At 42.1% G+C, this 20,768-nt stretch overlaps 1 protein-coding gene across 1 annotated transcript in view; it reads left to right on the plus strand.

Moving 5' to 3' along the window:
* The first annotated feature begins 5,701 nt into the window (after nucleotides 1–5,701).
* DNAH5 (dynein axonemal heavy chain 5) overlaps nucleotides 5,702–20,768 on the plus strand; it is a 250,716-nt gene continuing 235,649 nt past the window's right edge. The window contains exons 1-5 of the mRNA XM_068990531.1: nucleotides 5,702–5,767; nucleotides 14,021–14,155; nucleotides 15,132–15,216; nucleotides 18,078–18,238; nucleotides 19,998–20,219. Of these exons, the coding sequence (XP_068846632.1) occupies nucleotides 5,702–5,767; nucleotides 14,021–14,155; nucleotides 15,132–15,216; nucleotides 18,078–18,238; nucleotides 19,998–20,219 (669 nt within the window). The remainder of the gene's footprint in view (nucleotides 5,768–14,020; nucleotides 14,156–15,131; nucleotides 15,217–18,077; nucleotides 18,239–19,997; nucleotides 20,220–20,768) is intronic.

Below are 20,768 nucleotides of genomic sequence, written 5' to 3' on the forward strand. Positions count from 1 at the left end.
CTGATTCAGAGCTGTGGCTTCTCTGTTTTCTGTTTTGATATGGTTTAAAGTTACTCACTCTTCAAAGAAATGATTCAAATATCCCTGGTGACTTCAAGCTTACTGCTGGGCAGTGTCTAGAATTAAACAAATATCAGAGGTTGTGTTGCAACCCAGCTGTTCAAATGCATTGATAGGTTGATAAGTATGAATGGGAGACACGGTTCAACTGTATAGCGTGTAAACAGTATTGCCCTAACAACACAGGGCTTTGGAAGAGAGGAGAGGCCAAGGCGGAGATCCTCTAGAAGGAAAACATGAATTCAAGTATAGGTTTTAATTTTTATTCCATGTTTATGGTGCCTAATACATGCAAGTTGGACATGTAAACATGTTGAACTTCTGGTCCTCCAAAATACTTTTCATCTGAAAGCCTGTTGGATGATGAGTTGGTCTCCCAGGAGCTAGAAGATCATTCTGGAAGAATCTATAAGCTGAACAGATTGCTGGGATGTTTAGGATCGGCAGGCGACAGCTCTGGAAGCAGAGTGTCACCCGAGTTTTAATGGTAAGGAGCTGCTGTCTGTGAGCTTGCACATGTCTTAGAACATTATCTCTTGCACCTGTGTGCAAAAATTCCTAAAAAAGTTCAAAATCATGTTCGATGAATCTGTGAGAAATATGTTTATCTACTAATTTTTGGATAGTACATAAGGCTATATGTTACTTCAAATTTAAAATTAAAAAGGAGTTTCATCTTTAGGCTTTTCTGCACCTTGCCACCTTAACTATGGCTTCTTGTAGAAATGCAGTCTCCATCTTTTGGGATGATGCTTGTTGTTGTTGCTCTGTTGATAAGTCGTGTCTGACTCTTTGCAGCCCCATGGACTGCAGCACGTTTAGCATTCAAGCCAGGCTCCTCTGTCCTTCACTTTCTCCTGGACTTTGCCCAAACTCATGTCCATTGAGTGGGTGATGCTATCCAACCATCTCATCCTCTGTTGCCCCTTTCTTCTCCTGCCCTCAGTCTTTCCCAGCATCAGCATCTTTTCCATTGAGTCACCTCTTCGCATTAGGTGGCCAGAGTATTGGAGCTTCAGCTTCAGCATCAGTCCTTCCAATGAATATTCAGGGTTAATTTCCTTTAGGATTGATTGGTTTGATCTCCTTGCTGTTGAAGGGTCTCTCAAGCTGCTTGCCTGATGAAAAAAAACCCACTCAGGGTGCCTTGGTGACTGCATTCTCCTAGACCCATAAGCTTTGGTTGGTGATGAGAATTTATTAAGGCTTCTTTAAAATGACACCCCCCCCTCCACTTACCCTGTCCCCTGTCACCTTCTATGGGCCTGGAAATGTGGTCACAGACCTTGAGCTACAAGGATGAAGAATGAGCTTCCCTTAGCCTAGGACTCAACTTAGCATCTTTGGATCAGCCAGATGCATAAAGAGGTGTTTGGAGCTTCTTCCACTGATGATTAATGTCAGAAGAAAATTGAAGTTTCTCCAGAACTCTGTTGTCGACATTGACCCACGCTTCCTCAGGGCTTGATTGCTGTATCTTTCATGCACTCCTAGCATCCTGGATGATTCTGGCCAGCCTTGTAGCTCTGCTCTTCCACCGCAAAACACAGAAACATTGTCTTTGTTTTTCCTAAGCTCTCTGCCACCAGCCACTGTCTTTCCCCTAGCCCCACCATTCTGTTGCGTCTCTCCTAAGATCAACATCTTTCAGCCAAGCCCTTGAACTTGTTGGCCTGCAAACGCTTATTATTTAAGACCAAGTACAAGTGCCACCTTCTCTGAGAGGCCTCCCTGACACTTTAGGAGGAGGTGGGGCTCCCTTCCTTGGGTCCTCTCAGCTCTCTGACGCTCAAGCTCTCATCAGATTGCTGCGGTGAGATGGTGTTTGTCTACTGTGAGTTCCTGGATGACTAGATGGGGCTTCCTCCATCTCTAATAGCCTTCCCTTAACACAGAACCTGGTACTTGTTGTTGTTCAGTTGCTAAGTCACGTCTGACTCTTTGTGATCCCATGGGCTGCAGCTTGCCAGGCTCAGAACCTGGTATAATACACCTTAGTTTATGCTTTCTCAATAAATTGAATTAATTAAATGTTTCACATGTCTGAATATTTTCCCTATTGTTTACTTTTCTGTGCTTCACTACAAAATCACAAAAATTAAAATTGATGATAAAATCCCAAGTATAATGAATGAATTGGATTCTTTCTTGGCACTAGTTACCTTTTAGGAATATCTTAAGTTTTTTGGAAGTTTCTATACATTTGGGATGGTGGTTCTGTTAACCCCCCTTACGTATGATATTAACAGAATTACCTTAATAATGTTGCAGTGTATTATGTAAGTAATTACACATTTTCTGTTTAGGGCACTGATTTGATGGCTTACTAAGTTATACCTTTGTCACCTAAAATAATCAATGACAAAGATTCCCAAACCACTTAAGATACAAAATTTAGCCCCTAAACTGGGCTTCCCTGGTGGCTCAGAGGTTAAAGCGTCTGCCTGGAATGAGGGAGACCTGGGTTCAATCCCTGGGTCGGGAAGATCCCCTGGAAAAGGAAATGGCAACCCTCTCCAGTACTCTTGCCTGGAGAATCCCATGGAGGGAGGAGCCTGGTGGGCTACAGTCCACGGGGTCGCAAAGAGTCGGACACGACTGAGCGACAAACTACTACTGCTAATACTATATTTAAACTTAGTCTGCGGCTATTACTGTAGTGATGCTATATTGTCATTAGGTTATTGTAATATAATAATTGACTCTGTTCAGAATACACCTGCAAATAGCCAAATAAACCATAAGCTTTCTGGGTTTAGAAAAGTCAAATCATATATCCTTTTGGTTGTATAAAAAACACAAATGCTTTTCAATGAAAAAACTTGAAGTAATTCTCTATATATTTGCCTGCCCACAACCCCCCTTTTTTGGGCTTTTCTCAAAGATGAAGAATGCTTAGTACCTACTTTCAAGTGTACCATGGACATGAATTCCAGACTCAACAGATTTTGTTTTTCTTTCTTTGCCTAAAATTAAACTGGGATTTGTCGACCTTTAGGAAAAAAACACTTGAAAAATTTATGAGAGTCCCCTTGGCCTAAATTCATCTAATTGCACACCTAGTTTTGAAATGGGGGCAAGTTTTCTCATTGCTGCTGAAATATGTATCATTTGTGTTTTCCACTTACGTCCTGATGCTGGGGATTACTGTTGCTCACTGACTTTCCTGGGATTGCTAGGTTTCTCTAAACAGTGATTCTCGACGGGGTGGGAGGTAGAGACTGGTTGGGGAGAGAGGGCACCTGCTTCCCCTGCTGAGAAACTCCCCTGGAGGGGCCATTGTTTCTCAGGGCGTACACAGTAGGAGCCAAGCCAAGAAAGGAACCTTCGCTCTCAGATACCTTTTGAAAGCTGAAAAGATGTCAGTGTTATTGTTTGGCAAAATAGCCTAGCGGGTTTCAGTGTTCTCTTAATCAGGCCCAGACGTGTTTGGTCCTGTGAGCACATTTCACATGCACAGATCAAAACAGTTTCCTTGGAATTTGGGGAGGTGAATGGCTCTAGGTCATAGCGGTCCCCAACCTTTTTAGCACCCAGGACAGATTTCCTGGAAGACAGTTTTTCCATGGCCTGGGGTAGGGGGAATGGTTTGGGGATGAGTCAAAACTCATTACATTTATTGTGCACCTTATTTCTATTTTTATTACATCAGCTCCACCTTAGATCATCAGACATTAGATCCTGGAGGTTGGGACCCTTGTTCTAGGATGTAGCTGTGGGGAGCTGGCGGGTGCTGCTTGTTAATGCCTAGGTGGAGGCTCCCAAACCTGAAGGAGTCACAGCCTGACATGGCCATGTAGTCGCTACACCATCTCTAGTCCCCGGGAGAATGTGACTTGAGGTGCAGAATCCACCCATTCCACTAGTATCAGCTGACCACCTACTTCGTGCATGCCACTGGGTTCCACAGTACGGTGGGGAAGAACCCTTCTGGGCCTTGTGGAGTTGAGTGAGTTCTTGCACGACTCAAATACTGAGAGAAAGGAAAGATCTAGAGTTACAGGGATCCCAGCTTTATGCATTTGGACTTTCCTAAGTTCCTAACTCAAGTGAAAACCTCGTGGTGTTCGTAAATTATGATCAAATCATCAAATGCTTTCCTTTGAGACAGTGTCCTCAGGCTGGGCCACCACTGTAATCATGAGGGGAGCTTTTCAGAAATACCGCTCTGCACAAGAGCGGTCAGAGTTTCTGGGGAGACAAAGGAATCAGCGTTTTAAAGCCTCCAGGTGATTCTGATGAGCATCAGCTCTGAGCATTCTGGTTCACTGTGATGAATAAGGGAGGTTTTGAGATTTCATTCCTGTGCCATAGACAGAGGGGCTTCCCTGGTGGCTCAGTTGGTAAAGAATCTGCCTGCAATGCAAGAGACCCAGGTTCAATCGCTGAGTCTGGAAGGTCTCCTAGAGAAGGAAATGGCAACCCACTCCAGTATTCTTGCCTGGAAAATCCCATGGCCATGGATAATGTGAATGATGACCTTATACATGTATTTTTTTAGGAAGTGAGTGAAAACTACTTGAATTATATAGCCTCTGTTGCCCAAGGGGACTCGGAATTGTACAAGAGTGGTATTCCTGATTTTGAACTAAAACCTCTGTAGAATTGGAGGAAGAAAGAATATATGGGCATGTGGAGGCTAAGTCTTTAAAAAATTTTTGAAAATGTTTTATTTTGTATTAGGGTGTAGCCAATCAACAAACAGTGTTGTGATAGTTTCAGGTGGACAACAAAGGGACTCAGCTATATACATACATGTATCCATTCTCTCCCAAGCTCCCCTCCCATCCAGGCTGTCACATAACATTGAGCAGAGCTCCCTGTGCTCTGCAGTAGGTCCTTGTTGGTTACCCATTTTAAATGTAGGTGTGGGTACTTGTCCATCCGATAAAGTCTCCCTAAGTCTTGGTCAGGTGCAGACATTTGGGGTGTAGAAAATGGACTCAGTTCAGTTCAGTCTCTCAGTCATGTCTGACTCTTTGTGACCCCATGGACTGCAGCACACCAGGCCTCCCTGTCCATCACCACCTCTTGGAGTTTACTCAAACTCATGTCCATTGAGTTGGTGTCAGAATTTGGATTATGGAATGCTGGGGGGAGAGGAGGTAAGTTGGTGATGGGGACACACCTCTAAGCAGATTTTGGGTTGGCTTGGGTGAAAAATCCACATACAGTAACAGGTAAGGTGGGATCTTCTATAAGCTTGGAAAGAATGACGGGTAAGGGAGTTGGTAAATGGGGAGATTTAGGGGCCCTGAAAACTCCAGCAGCAATACACAAGATTCCAGAACTTACTCTCAAGTGGGAAGAAAATTGATGGGACCTTCTCTGTTGAAGTGCTAGCTAGGTCTTTGCGATGGAGGGGGAGTGCAACTCTTGTTAAATAGAGGAGGGCTTCCCTGGAGCACTTGCTGGGAGTGGATTAGTCAGCGTGGAGTGTCTCTCCCTTCCAGGAACCACTCTGCTCAAGTGCTCTTAAGGCGGGAAGGAGGTGTAGCGCTTCCTCTGCAGCTGTGGTCCTTCACCTGGAGAAGTGACGTAAAAGTGGAGGAAGGGAAGTTAAGATGCCAGAAGCGCAGTGGGGAGTGGAGCCTTGCTCCCTTGCGGTTCTTCCAGCCAATTAATCTTCTAGCAGGTTCGGATGGTCCAGGAGGCGTCGTCACAGAGCAGCCTCTCCCAGCGAGGAAACTGGGCCCTGTGGGTTATGGTGAAAATGCTGGAAGACAGAAAAGGGGGGCTTTTCTTTGTTGCAAGACTTGGAAATTGGGTTAACATGGAGAGGGCCCTTTCATTTGTAGAAATGAGAAGCAGAACTGCTTCCGTCTATTTCTGTAATTCAGCATGTTTGAATGGGATGTAGGCTAAGTGAGGTTAGTTATAGTGGCTGTGAATCGAGGGGGAGCCATTATCCATACTAATGGTGGAGTTCTGTGCAGTGATTTCTGCTGAAGTCAACAACGTGCAAGACCCAGGAGCTTATTGACTGAATTCTGCACCTGCCATGGACTCACATGGAGCTAGAATAATTTGCACCAGCCCTTAATTACTTGAGAGTGACTTGTGAATGATAAACTTGGTTAATCATCCCCTGATTAGATAGCAATTGAGGCTCTGCTAAGTGCTAGGCGCTGTTCTGGGTACTGGAGATGGTGCGGAAATCAAAATAGAAAACGGCCCTCCCTGTGGAGCTGCTCCTCTTGTAGGAATGATGAGATTCAGGTGATGTTTATTTTATTTTACCCTTTAGGAGATAGGAAGGATCAGCTTAAAACCATGGCACACAAATGAGTGAAACCAGCCTGGGCCATTTGGATCTCTCCCTTCAAAAAAGAAAAATAAATACTTATTTTTACCAGTAACTGGGCATTTTATTTTATTTTTTAAATTGGAGTATAATTGCTTTACAATGTTGTACTAGTTTCTACTGTACAACAAAGTGAATCAGCCATTGTTGTTGTTCAGTTGCTAAGTCATGTCCGACTCATTGTGATCCCTTGAACTGCAGCATGCCAGGCTTCCCTGTCCTTCACGGTCTCCTGGAATTTGCTTGAATTTATGTCCATTGAGTTGATGATGATATCTAACCATCTCATCCTCTGCTGCCCCCTTCTCCTTTTGTCTTCCCCAGCATCAGGGTCTTTTCCAATAAGTTGGCTCTTCACATCAGGTGGCCAAAGTATTGGAGCTTCAGCTTCAGCATCAGTTCTTCCAATGAATAGTCAGGGTTGATTTCCTTTAGGATTGACTAGTTTGATTTCCTTGCTGTCCAAAGGACTATCAAGGGAATCAGCTATCTGTATTCATAAATCCCTTCCCTCTTGGGCCTCCCTCCCACCCCAGGCATTTTACTTAGACATACACTTTGAGTAATTTCCCCTTCTGCTCGTGGATTTGCCCTGATTCATCTACAGTTGGCAAAAATGGAATAAAGTGAAGCTAATTGGCCTAAGATGATCAAACCTATGTCCTTGGCCTCTTCAGCACTGCTTCATCAGGTGATTAATTATCTCTGGGCTTGAGACTGATATTGAGAGCCAAAGTGAAATGGGTCTCAGAGGTATTTACCCTGATGATTTAAGATAAGGAGTTTCAGTTTTAATTCATAGACTCCTCGTTATTTACGATACTCTCCAGTGGGGATTTAAATCTATGTTGTACTCTCTCTTGCTGTGTTTGTTACATTGCTATAAGCATGGGCTTCCTTGGTGGCTAAAATGGTAAAGAATCTGCCTTCAGTGCAGGTGACCCGGGTTTGAGCCCTGGGTTGGGAAGGTCCCTCAGAGAAGGGAAAGGCTACCCATTCCAGTATTCTGACCTGGAGAATTCCAGGGTCTGTATAGTCCATGGGGTCGCAAAGAGTCGGACATGACTGAGCGACTTTACATATGCATAAAAGAACAAAACACTCGACTACAAAATGGAAATATATTCATTAAAAAATATGCAACAGACTTTTATTAAAACATCTCTTTCTCAGATTCAGATGGGCAGCAAGGCTAATCGTGTCTTCCAGAAAAGCAGTTTTTTCAATATGACATATATATATATATATATATATATATATATATATATATATATATATATATGGCTGTAGAAAGGATAAGTTATGGACCTGGTGTGAACAGTGTGACATGGATAAAGGTGAAATTGTCCATGAGTTTGGGGATGCATGGAGCCCAGCCTATTGGTTACCCAGGCAGGGAGCTTAAGTCCTGGGCACTTCTGGGTGTGAGGATCCAGTGGGGAGTTCACCATTTGCTGAGACACAGGAACTGGACAATTTAATCTTTGCAAATACCTTTCAAGTTTGAACTTTTATCTCCATTTTATAAACAAGGGTAAGGTTTCTCATCTCATCCTCATCCTCTGCTGCCCCCTTCTCCTTTTGCCTTCAGTCTTTCCCAGCATCATGGTCTATTCTGAGTCAGGTGAGATGGTTAGATAGCATCGCTGACTCAGTGGACATGAATTGGAGCAAACTTCAGTTTATAGTGGAGGACAGAGGAGCCTGGTGTGCTGCAGTCCCTGGGGTCACAAAGAATTGGACACGACTTAGCAACTGAACAACAACAAAGTTTCTCATGGAGTTGAGGGTTATAACCTGAAGCCAAAATGAAATGGGTGTAGTTCACGCACTGTTTATGTAGATGAACATGTAGACCTGGGCCTTGGTTCTTTACAGGCAAAGCTTGGTATATTAAAAAACAATTGGAAGGATGGGTTTGTCATGAGAAAAAGTCACAGAGCTTTATTATGAAGACACATGGCATTGGGTTTTTTTTTGGGATTCACATTTTAAAATCTCCAGTCCTACCCCAGACCTCTCCTGATCTGATAAAAAGACCCCAAGAACCCAAACCAACCAACCAACCAACCAAAAACAAAAAACCCACCCTTAATTCTCATGTCTGTGTTATCTTTTTTTTAACAGCACACATTGATTTTTTTAAAAAATTTCTTTATTTAACTCTATCAGAATCTTCATTGTGTCATGCGGGATCTTTCATTACTGCATATAGATTCTCTAATTGTGGCCTGAGGGCTCAGTAGTTGCCCTGTGGCATGTGGAATCTTAGTTCCTGGACCAGGGATTGAACCTGAGTCCCCTGCATTTCAAGGCAGATTCTTAACCACTGGACCACCAGGGAAGTCCCTGTGTTAATTTTTGAATCAGTGAGAAGTAATGGCAAATATTAAGAGATGGAATGGGACTTAGCTGCCACGTAATCCTACACTTCAGTTTTGGAGTTGCAGAACCTGAAGTCTGGAAGGGTTAAAAGACAGATGCAAGGTCTTACAATTAGGGGGCACCATGGGGCTGGAGCCCAGTCTGGCACTTATTTGTGTACGTGACATTGCTTTACCTTGAAATCAGCACTTGTTTCTTGGGAGGGAGTACATTACTCCCTCTTTCATTTCAAATGGTAGTAACATTATTTGTCACAAGTTACAGAAATATCGCAGAAACATTTTATGTTTTATTCTGCAAACCTTAGCTTGCTTATCATTAAATTTTTTTTTATTGGAGTGTAGTTGATTTACAATGTTGTGTTAGTTTTTTTTTTCCGTACAGCAAAGTGAATCATTTATACATGTACATAAATATATTCTTTTTAAAATTCTTTTCCCATATAGGTCATTACAGAGTATTGGGTAGAGTTCCCTGTGCTGTACAGTAGGTCCTTCTTAGTTATCTGTTTTATATATAGTAATGTGTATATGTCAACCCCAAATCTCCCATTTTATCCCCCTCGTGACAGTAAGTTTGTTCTCTACGTCTGTGACTCCATTTCTGCTTTGCGAGTGAGTTGATTTGCATCATCTTTTTAGATTCTACATATAAGTGATATCATCATATTTGTCTTTCTCTGTCTGACTTATTGATCTCACTGTGACAGTCTCTAGGTCTATCCATGCTCTTGCAAATGACATTACTTCATTCTTTTTCATGGCTGAGTAATATTCCATTGTATGTGTGTACCACATCTTCTTTATCCGTTCATCTGCTGATGAACATATAGCTTGCTTTCAGGTCTTGGCCATTGCAAAATAGTGGTGCCGTGAACAAACTGCTTCTATTGTTGTGAGTTAGAGCTTTTTCCAGGTATATGCCCAGGAGTGGGATTGCTGGATCATACGGTAGCTCTGTTTTTAGTTTTTTAAGGGACCTCCATACTGTTCTCTATAGTGTTGTATCAGTTTACATTCCCACCAAAGGTATAAAAGAGTTCCCTTTTCTCTACACCCTCTCTAGCATTTATTGTTTATAGATTTTTTGATGATGGCCATTCTAATTGGTGTGAGGTGATACTTCATTGTAGTTTTGCTTTTGCAGAAATATTTTCAATATTGCTCTAGATTTCCTTGAACATTGAAGAGGTTTCTGAACACATCCTCCCCACCTCTATCAGTTGGAGCTTCCTCATGCAAAGAAAACAATTTAAATGTGATCCTTTAAAAAAAAATGCCATAGTTCACCGCTTGACTTTGTCATCCTGTTTCCAAGACGTTCCAAAGGCCAACAGAACAAACCACCTCCAGCTAATCATCTGATTGCTTGCTCCTGCAGTTCCTTGGCAGCCAGAAAGCTGCAGGTTCAAGTTTAGGGACTGACAACACGCTGATCCAATCACCAAATATTTATTTGACACTGTTGACTTTCTTCGGTAGTAAAAACAACCCCTCATTGTACCAGGATACCTTAGTGTGAGGCAATGAAAGTTGAGATTGATAAACACTGTGCTCTTTCATCTACACGGCACTGGGGTGTATTTCACATTACTTCTCATTAGGAGATAGGCTAGTTATGTGAGAACATATTCAATGCTTAACATGCTTTTAAACATAACGCTGAAAACATTTACTTTAAAAACACATTGATAATTTGGTTTTATATATAAAACTGCTTTAGAAGTTTTTCCCTGTGATATTTAAGCAAAAATAAAATAACTAGTGTTCTGCTTTAGAGGCTAAACTCTCCTTTCCTCCACTAGAATATGTTCTTTTTTTTTTTTTTTTCTGTTAGAATCTTGTAAAATCAGGTCATAGAATAATGTATTGCCATGGCAGAATCCTATAGAAATTTCTATATTCTTTGGAAGCCTTCAGTTGGTTTACGTCCCGACTTTACTGGCTCTTTAGTTTTCAAATGTGTTTTTGGCTGCCCAGCATTTGCCATCTAGTTGATTTGTTGCTGGGTCCCTGGCTCCCCTGGTTGCCCACTGTGCCTCCATGCTGCTGGAGACATTTAGTATAAACCCAGAAAGATCACTTTGAGAAAAGGCTTTGATTCTTCCCTGCCTCGAATGTAGAAAACAGTCAGAGAACAGACGTCTTCCTGGGTTTAGCCGTAGTTGAAGAGAGATTTACATTTTCTTCTATGTGATGTTCATGGAATGTGCATTTTGGGTTAAGACCAGCGTCCGTTCTTTCCTTTAGGGAAATGGCAAGAAGACAGGTAGATTGTTTTTTGGGACCTTAACCTTGCCCTGCACCCTCACCCCCACCCCCAACCAATTTGTCTCTCAAGCAGTTCCTTCAGTTTCGGACAAATGAATATAAATTGCATATGTCTAGTGACAGTCTTTCAATAACCCTGAAATTCCCAACTTTTTCCTCTTAACTTTTTATTAATTCTATTGTATCTTAAAAAATTCTCCTTTGACTCTAAGTTTTCCTTTTTCTACTAGTAACCACATCTCTTTCCTTTACAGTCAAGTTTCTGGAAAGAGGAGTTTATTTTTAGTCCCTGTGCGTTTCTCTTTTCCCAATCATTCTTTTCTGTGGTTCTGCATCCATTGGTTTTCTGTCCAACTAATGAAATTATTCTAAAGGAATTACTCCGTTGCCTCATGCTGCATAACAAGTCGCACCAGAACTTACTGGCTTAACTATCTGATATCAATTATCTATTATCTCTTAATAGCTATCTGTGGTCTCTCTTGTGTCTGTGGGATGCTGAGCTCCGCTGGGTTCTTCTGTATCACATGTCATTGGCTAGGTTGCAGTCATCTGTAGGCTTGACTAGGTTGGAATGTCCAAGATAGTTTGCAAACTGGTGCTCGAGTGTCAGTTAGAACAGTGGTCCACAGCTTTTTTGGCACCAGGGACCGATTTTGTGGAAGACAATTTTTCCACAGACTGAGGAGTGGGGGGATGGTTTCAGGATGATTCAAGTGCATTACGTTTATTGTGCACTTTGAAAGTGTTAGTTACTCAGTTGTGTCTGACTCTTTGCAACCCCGTGGACTGTAGCCCTCCAGGCTCCTCTGTCCATGGGGCTTCCCAGGCAAGAATAGCGGAGTGAGTTGCCATTTCATTCTCCAGAGTATCCTCCTGACCCGGGGATCAAACCCAGATCTCCTGCATTGCAGGCAGATTATTTACCACCTGAGCCAACCAGGGAAGCCCTGTTATTTCTACCCTAATGCTGCTGCTGATCTGACAGCAGGTACTGGCCTGCAGCCCAGAGGTTGGGGACCCTTGAACTAGGAGATCTGTTGAGCTGTTGACTAGAATGCCTTGGTTTTTCCCCATTTGGTCTCCCCATGTGATATGGACATTTCATAGCATGCTAACTGCGTTCTGAGGGAGTATTCGCAAATGCAAAGGCAGAAGCTGAAGGTCTCTGCAGGACTGGCCTAGGAAGTTTGACATTCTCACTTCTTTCCATATTTTTTTTGGGTGAAAACTGGTCACAGGTCCAGCCAGATTCAAGAGGAGGGGATAGAGAGACCACCTCTTGATCGGTTAGTGGCGCAATCACATTGCAGAAGAGCTATGGGATGCTGAAGCCATCTTGTAAATGCAATTGCAAGGAAGATCTGGCCCATAATGTCTGTTTTGCTGTATTGAGAACCGGTGTCTGTCTCTGCAGTGTGAATTCCCCTTGGGCTTCAGATGCACATTCCGAGGGGACTGTCTGTCCCAGGCTCTGCAAATGTGTTTGCAGGCTCTGCAGACACATCCACCTGCCTGGCCTTCCTGTCTCTAGACTTGCAAATCCCTTCAATCACTTTTTACACTGCTGTCACAATGACTGATGTTTTGATGCAGCATGGACAGCTAAACATCTCTCCTGACTTGAAACTCATCAGTGATTCCCCATGGACTTAAGATAATGTTTATACTTTCTTCCATGACTCATAAGATATTTTATGATTTGGCTTCTCTCTCATTTCCTCTTATGCTTTTCTAGTTCAAGTTCAGCCATCCTGGCTGCCTTGTGCTTTCCAGAGTTGCTATGCTTTCTTTATGCCTTTTGGCCTTTGAATCTGCAGAAATGCCTCTGTCCCAAGTAGTGTGGTCAAATCTCCTTCAACTCTAGGCTTAAGTCAACTCTTCCTGAAACTTTTCCTGTACCTTCCACTCCTCCTCAGCACTGGGCTAGAGGGGGATTCTCCCTTTGGTTCCTTCTCTGAAGACCCATGAATGTCCTTGCATAAATCTCATGCTCCTGAATCAACCATAATGCCAGCCTGTCCTGTTTACATTTTCTGCTCCTATTCTGCAAACCAATCTGTTAGTTTTTTGAGGTCACTGGGTAGTGTTTGTCTCTGTAGTGCTCATACATATTTGGGGTTTAACAACTGTTAAAAACAAGAAGGATCGAGAGCTATTGGTTAGCATTAAAAATAATGCACATACTTAAGATTAATTGGAAGTTGAATATTGATTGATGGTGAAATGGTTGAATAATTATCCATGTTATTAAATATTTTGCATCTATTAAGCAAGTTGGAAGAGTCTGCATTAAACTAAAAAGAAGTCTATGATGTATTATTAAGGGAAAAATGCATGAAAAACGTTTATCATATAATATAAATATAAATCTGTATATACGTTTGTATATGTTTGTATGAACAGAGCACACATGGAAAGATATGCTTCAAACTGCAACATTGGTGACAGTAAACTTGGTTATTATTGTAATTAACAGTCAACAGGTAAAAAAGTAAGCAATGCTATTCAGAAATTGATTTCAAGACCAGATATCAACTTTTAGACAAGCAAGAGACATAGGGAATGGCGTAGAAGAATATGTATTACTTTAGTGGCCTAGGGGATGTTTACAAAAATAGAGATTTTTAAAAAATTTTGCTGTGTGTCTTATATATAAGGTCTTTTGAATGCTTATATATGTATGAAATTAAGTCTGTAAAGATTTAGAACAAAATGTTAACAGCAATATTATCTGGTTGGCAGGTGACTTTTGCTTCTTCTTTTGGCTTATCTGTGTTACATAATTTCAAAACAATGAGCACATCTTATTTCCATAGTAGAAATAACATTATTTCTAAAAATAGAAGATAGTACATAAAAAGTGGTGCTATTAAGCTGTGTGATGTCTGAATACCTAAGACTTGAAAAAGCAATGGTTGTATGAAATTACAAAATGAATTAGAGTGAATCCATTTGAGAACAGTTGTTGTCACATAACAGTTTTCTTCCCTTTCTGTAGCAAAGACTGAAGGAAGAGAAGGAAGCCAAGCGGGCTCGTCTGGATGGGAGACATGACTACTTATTTGGGATTGTAGCTTCCTGTGTGGACCTAAACAAAACTGAAGTGGAGGATGCCATTCTTGAGGGGAATCAGGTGCGATGCATTCGTGCTCCCACGGACTTGATTATGGAGGGCACAGTTCATGTTGTCCTACGGCAGGGTCTGTGCTGGGCCTTAGGGAAGGGTGTCTGTTTCAACATGGACAGGACCCCATTCTGACTTGGTACAGGTGATGGTGATGGCAGAATGAGCTTGAGGCTCTCCAGCTCTCCATGTTAAAATCATCATTTGAGTTCCATCATTCTGACAGAGATGTTTGTGTCTCTCTACATCCAGTGAAGCTGGGCTTGGGCGCCATTTTGGAATCTGAGGTTAGAGAACAGAATCTCCTCTCAGCTGCCAATTTATCCTTTTTTTTTTTTTTTTTTTTGAGTTTATCCTGTTCTATCCTGGGAGATTGAATTGTGCCATAGTTCCTTGCCATAGACTTTGGTTTGGCAGCTGAATCTGGTTTCTTCTGTTCCTGACCTTGACTTCCATATTCTGCCAGGGAGCAGGTCAGTTGGCAGACCTCTAGATGTACACGAAACTTCATGGATGGGATGAAGTTGCTAGATGGTGGAGCATTCTGCAGTCATATGTGTTCTCATCATGGTGGTTTTCCAAGGTTATTGGAATTTAATGTTATTTTTCTATAGTGTGTTAGACTGCATTTTGAAAGGTGTGGTCTCTCTTTCTGATCTGTAATTGGGTGAAAAATTAAATATAAATATATATGCCTTTAACAGCTCAGCACTTTAAGAAATTAGCCAATATTAAGGGACAGTCTCTTTTCAGATGTGTGGATGTAGCAAATACTTTTACGATTCATCAGATCACTTCTTTGAATTTAGCCTTTACTGTGGTAAGATGTTTATTCTTTTGTGGTTTTTATGTTATAAGAAATGTGCTCTATATGGTTTAGGTAAACTGAAGTCTTACCCCAATAAGAAAGATGATAATAAATGCTGATTTAAACCTGGTTTCGGATTCAGAACAAAGCCATTACCTTGCCTTTCCTTTTTCCCAGATTGAAAGAATCGATCAGCTTTTTGCTGCTGGAGGTCTTCGTCACCTCATGTTTTACTATCAGGAGGTGGAGGTAGTGGAAACAGGTATTTAAAGTTGATGTCACATAACCCAGAAATGTGTTGTTAGATTTACCCAAGGATGCATGAAGCAGAGGCCACTGTGAGCACTTTTATCTTGGGGGATGGGACACGTGGGGAGTGGGGGGTGACGCCCAGTGAAACAGGTCCTGTTTTTAACTCAAGCAAAGGACAGATAATGGTAGCCTGGTTGTTCTAACTTCATTTGGGATATTTTGTTTTCCTTTTCAGGCTGTGCTGGTAGCTAGAGAATGATAAAATCATTTACATTTTGAGATTTCCTTTCCTTACATGTTAGTTTATTCTGTGCCATTATGTTCTAGAACTTCCACTGGGCATCTGTTTTTCTCTATTTCTTTTGAACATAGGAATTATTGCCAAGACGCATAACAGGAGTTTTTTTTTTAAGTTAAATATCACATCATGTTTATTTTCTACTGACTGTGACTCAAATGAATAATATTGAATGACAAGTTTAGTCATTTTCACTTAAGATAAACGTGCAAATCTCTATGTGGATTCTATTGATATCTCTCCTTCTACTTTTATGAATTAATATAACTTTAAAGCCAAACTAGGGACATAAATATATTATGATTATACTAAAATATCATATGCAATCCCTTTGTGACCTTTTTGATGAAAGAGAAGATAGTTGTTACTCTTGGCATAGAATATGACCATGCTTTTTTGCTTAAAAACTGAGGAAATTATGCATGTATAAGTGACTGGCATTTTCCTTAGATTATCTGTTTTGTATTTTGTGGTCAGAAAGGGCATTGCATTTTGAGTAAAAAAAAAAAAAAAAATCAAAACAAAACAGAAATTTTGAGTCCTGTTCCAGATTGCAAAGCATAAGCTCAGTTGTTAACTGGGTGAATGTTAAGTTCGCCCATGAACTCTGCATGGGGTGAAGCTGGCCTTTGTGTGTCAAACTTACATTTAACACAGAGGGTTCAGGGGATGCAAACATAAGTGCAAGCTTGTTTTTGTTTCCCACTCTCCCTTTAAACCTTTTCAGTAGGAGCAGCTTTTCTTCTGAACTTAAATTGCAATTCAGACAACCCCATGAACTTTGCTGGATATTTTTAGATAAAAATACAGAGTGAAGTAAGCCAGAAAGAAAAAGACAAATACACATTAACGCATATATGTGGAATCTGGAAAAATGGTACAGATTAACCTATTTTCAGGGCAGGAATAGAGACTCAGATGTAAGAAGGGACCTATGGACATGGGGAAGGGAAGGATGAATTGGGAGACTGGGACCGACCTATAGGCACTGCCTTGTGTAAAATAGCTAGCAGGAGCCTGCCGTATAGCACAGGAGCTCAGCTAGGGGGTCTGTGATGACCTAGAGGGGTGGGATGTGGGGGTGGGTGGGTGGCAGGGAGGCTCAAGAGGGAGGGGGCATATGAATGCATATAACTGATTCACTTCATTGTACAGCAAAAACCAACACATCATTGTAAAGCAACTATAACCCAATTAAAAAAAGAAGAATAACATTTCCCATGGTTGCGTCCAATTACAAACACAGCCTCGATCTAGAAAGTAAAAATATCCAGTTGATCAAAACTAGTTGATCTAAAGCTAAGTCTCTTCCACTCTTGGCCTTCCCTTTCCTTTCATGCCACCCACCCTTGCAGCAGAGGCCTCTGAGGGTCAGTATCTGCAGTGCGAGAGGAGCACTCAACCTTCCACCCCCTACCCACATCCTGTTAACCACAGTTTCTGAGTGTGTCAGGGCAGAGATAAGAGGGAAGAGGGGGCAGCAATGTTTTTACTTGGCTGGCAGCTGTTGTGAGCTAGCTGACCTGGAATTCTCTGGGCCTTGCTCAGATGAGAAATCAGAGGAACAAGAGACGAAGTTAACTTGCTCCACGTAAATGGCTAGGATGTGCAGCCGGAGGTGGAAACCCTGGGAGACTGACTGTGGAGCCCACATCAGCCATCACTTTGCTGTCCTGCCTCCCCTGCGCCTTCCTGACTCCGGTGATCTGAAGGGCCAGCTGGATCAGAACAACAGGACATAGAGGTTCTGTAGTCATAACTGGATTTGGAGCTTGGCTCTCTTGGTGTGTGACTTGAGGTGGGTCACAGCTGTCTTCAGGGTTGCAAGCAGTTTTAAAAATGTAGAGATGGTACCAGCCGGGGCTTCCCAGGTGATGCTAGTGGTGAAGAACCCGCCTGCCAGTGCAGGAGACACAAGGGTTTGATCCCTGGCTCAGGAAGATCATGGCATGGCAACCCACTCCAGTATTCTTGCCTGGAAAATCCCATGGACAGAGGAGCTTGGAAGGCTACAGTTCAGAGGGTCGCAAAGAGTTGGACATGACTGAAGACTTAGCACGCATGCATGGTACCGAGCAGAGGCTGTGACGCACAACATTTACCAATAGATGCTGTCTCCTCCCTCACCCTTTCTCTGGCCCCATCAAGGATGACTTGCAGCTCCAGCAAGAATTTGCTCTGGACTGAACTCTCTTATTCCTATTTCTTCCATTTCTGTTTTTCCCTGGAGCACCAATTTTGAAGTGAACTTGTGGTCTGGAATGAAGCAGATCCTTTTATTTACTTTTTATTCTTTATTTTTTATTGAAATATAATTGACTTACAATATCAGATTCGTTTCAGGTGTACAGTGCAGAGATTTGGTATTTTTGTCTGTCGTATAATGATCACTATATAAAGCAGATCCTTTGAGATTCTTTTAGGGTTGAGGCTAGAGGTTGTCCAAGGGGTGGAGCTTGTAGGGCATCAGGATGAGTCAACATGATGATATTTTAATGGTAAGCCTCATTCTAGGAGGCGACCACATGGACATAGTATAGCATTTGTGGGACTAAAATCCTTTGCATTTGTAGGGCAACTTGGCTCTCCAGGAGGAGTAAATTCTGTCTCTGGAAAGATGAAAAAACCCAAGGTGTTCGTGACCGAGGGAAAAGATGTTGCTCTTACTGGGGTGTGTGTGTTCTTCATCAGGACCAACCCTGCCAGAGCTATCACCCCTGAGAACATCCATCGGGTAAGAGGCAACAGCTCCTGAATTACCAAAGATGACAAAAATTCTACCCCCAAGATAACTTCCCATGGAGACTACCACTGTATTCATCAAATATTTAAAACTGCTTTCACAGAAATATTTTAAAATCACTTAAAGCAAGCAGTTAAGAGGATGGTTCCTTTAAATCTGTTGAATAAGAGGAATTAATATTCAATTTATTAATGAAAATTGATATAACATTGTATGTATCTGTGTGCATGTAAAACAGTGAGATTTTTTTCTTTCAAAAAGAATTTCCTGGGACTTCCCTGATGGTCCAGTGGCTTAAACACCATACTCCCAGTGCAGGGGGCCCAGGTTCAATCCCTGGTTAGGGAACTAGATCCTGTATGCCACACCCAAGAATTTGCAAGCTGCAACTGAAAGTCCCAAGTGCCACAGCTAAGACCCAGTGTAGCCAAATAAATAAATGAATGTTAAAAAAGAATTTCCTTTCTGGCTTACTTCACTCTGTATAATAGGCTCCAGTTTCATCCACCTCATTAGAACTGATTCAAATGTATTCTTTTTAACGGCTGAGTAATACTCCATTGTGTATATGTACCACAGCTTTCTTATCCATGGACTGCTGATGGACATCTAGGTTGCTTCCATGTCCTGGCTATATAAACAGTGCTGTGATGAACACTGGGGTACACGTGTCTCTTTCAATTCTGGTTTCCTCGGTGTGTATGGAGAGGGGTTCAGAATGGGGAACATGTGTACACCCGTGGTGGATTCCTGTTGATGTATGGCAAAACCAATGCAATGTTGTAAAGTAATTAGCCTCCAATTAAAATAAATAAATTTATATTAAAAAAATAAAAAATAAAAAAGTAAAACAACAAAAAAGAATTTCCTATACATCATTTACTTAATGGCAAATTTCATACATTTAAGTTAGGATTTATTAAAGCAGCTATACCCTTGAACAGCACAAGTTTGAGCTGCCCAGGTTGGTTTACACATGGATATTTTTTCAGTAGAAATACTACAGTATTATATGGTCCCTGGCTGAATCTGAGGAAACAGAACCAGGCATAAGGAAGTTCGGATATGGAGGGCCGAGTATAAGTAATACTTGGATTTTCTGACTGCGTGGAGGGTGGGAGCCCATAGCTCCCACATTGCTCAAGGGTCAACCGTGTAACTTTATTTTCTGTGTAGAGTAAAGAGCATCTGTACAAGTCTCCTCTGTCCTCAATGGTTGCCTTGTCTGCTTACAGCAAATTAACTGGTAAACATCTGGTGTTCTATTTATTTCATGCTTTTATTTAAATGATTGCAATTTAGTATAAAGCTTATGTCTTAACTAGGGGTCAGAATAATAATTTACTGAATTGACAGGAGACCCGGGTTCGATCCCTGGGTCAGGAAGATCCCCTGGGGGAGGAAATGGCAACCCACTCTAGTATTCTTGCCTGGGAAATCCCATGGACAGAGGAGCCTGGTGGGCTACAGTCCCTGAGGTCGCAGAGTCGGACACGACTGAGCGACTAAGCACAGCACAGCTCATTTATTTATTTGGCTGCTCTGGGTCTTAGCTGTGGCATATAGGGTCTAGTTCCCGGACCAGGGATCAAACTTCGGCCCCCTGTGTTGGGAGCGTGGAGTCTTAGCCACTGGACTACCAGGGAAGTCCCTGCTTTACTCGTTTGGCAGGTCTTCATTTACGAATGACAGTAGCTAGTGCAGTTGAAGATCCTTTTTACGATAAAGGTTTTTCCCCATTGTTTTGCAGGAGGTGAGCTTCAATATGCTTGACACTGCAGACGGGGGTCTGCTCAACAGCATGAGACGTTTGCTGTCTGACATCTTCATTCCCACTCTCAAAGCCACGAGCCATGGCTGGAGTGAGCTCGAGGGCCTTCCAGAAGCCTCCAGCCTTCGGCAGGAGTTCCTGGGCTCCCTGGAAGGCTTCGTGAGCATCCTGGCCAGTGCACAGGAGAGTCTGAAGGAGAAGGTAAGAACAACTATGTTATTTCTTCAAAAAGTATCTGATGGTGAACAAATCAACACCTAGGTGTGTTATACTTCTCTTAGAGGATCTTGATTCCACTACTTTGCAAATCTTGAAAATATACTGTGCGTGCTTTATTGTCCCTTGAAGATGTGGTGGTGATTAGATTTAAATTCCTGTCATTTGGAGCAATGAGTGCTTTGTGGGTTCCTTAGAAATACTGGCCATGGCGGAGAGTTTTACTCTGTCATGTCAGATGTTGGATTGAAAGAAGAGTATGAAGTGCTTCTGGTATTGCTCTGCAACTTAAAAGGAGACATTTGGAGCCAGAGTGTGGTGTGTGTTTCGGGAGTGGGGGTGGGGGAGGTTTGGGGGTGATGATGATGGTAGGGAAGGGAGGAAATTTTGAAGAGGCAGGAGGAGAGAAGAATGGATATATCTGAAGACAGTGGCTTGGGTCCTGTGGTCCACCCAGTGATCTAAAGAGCCGTTAAGACTAAGTTTGGCAGGGACTTTCCTGGTGGTCCAGTGGATAAGACTCCATGCGCCAAA

The sequence above is a fragment of the Capricornis sumatraensis genome, chromosome 18, assembly GCF_032405125.1.
Source record: "Capricornis sumatraensis isolate serow.1 chromosome 18, serow.2, whole genome shotgun sequence".
Lineage (NCBI taxonomy): Eukaryota > Metazoa > Chordata > Mammalia > Artiodactyla > Bovidae > Capricornis > Capricornis sumatraensis.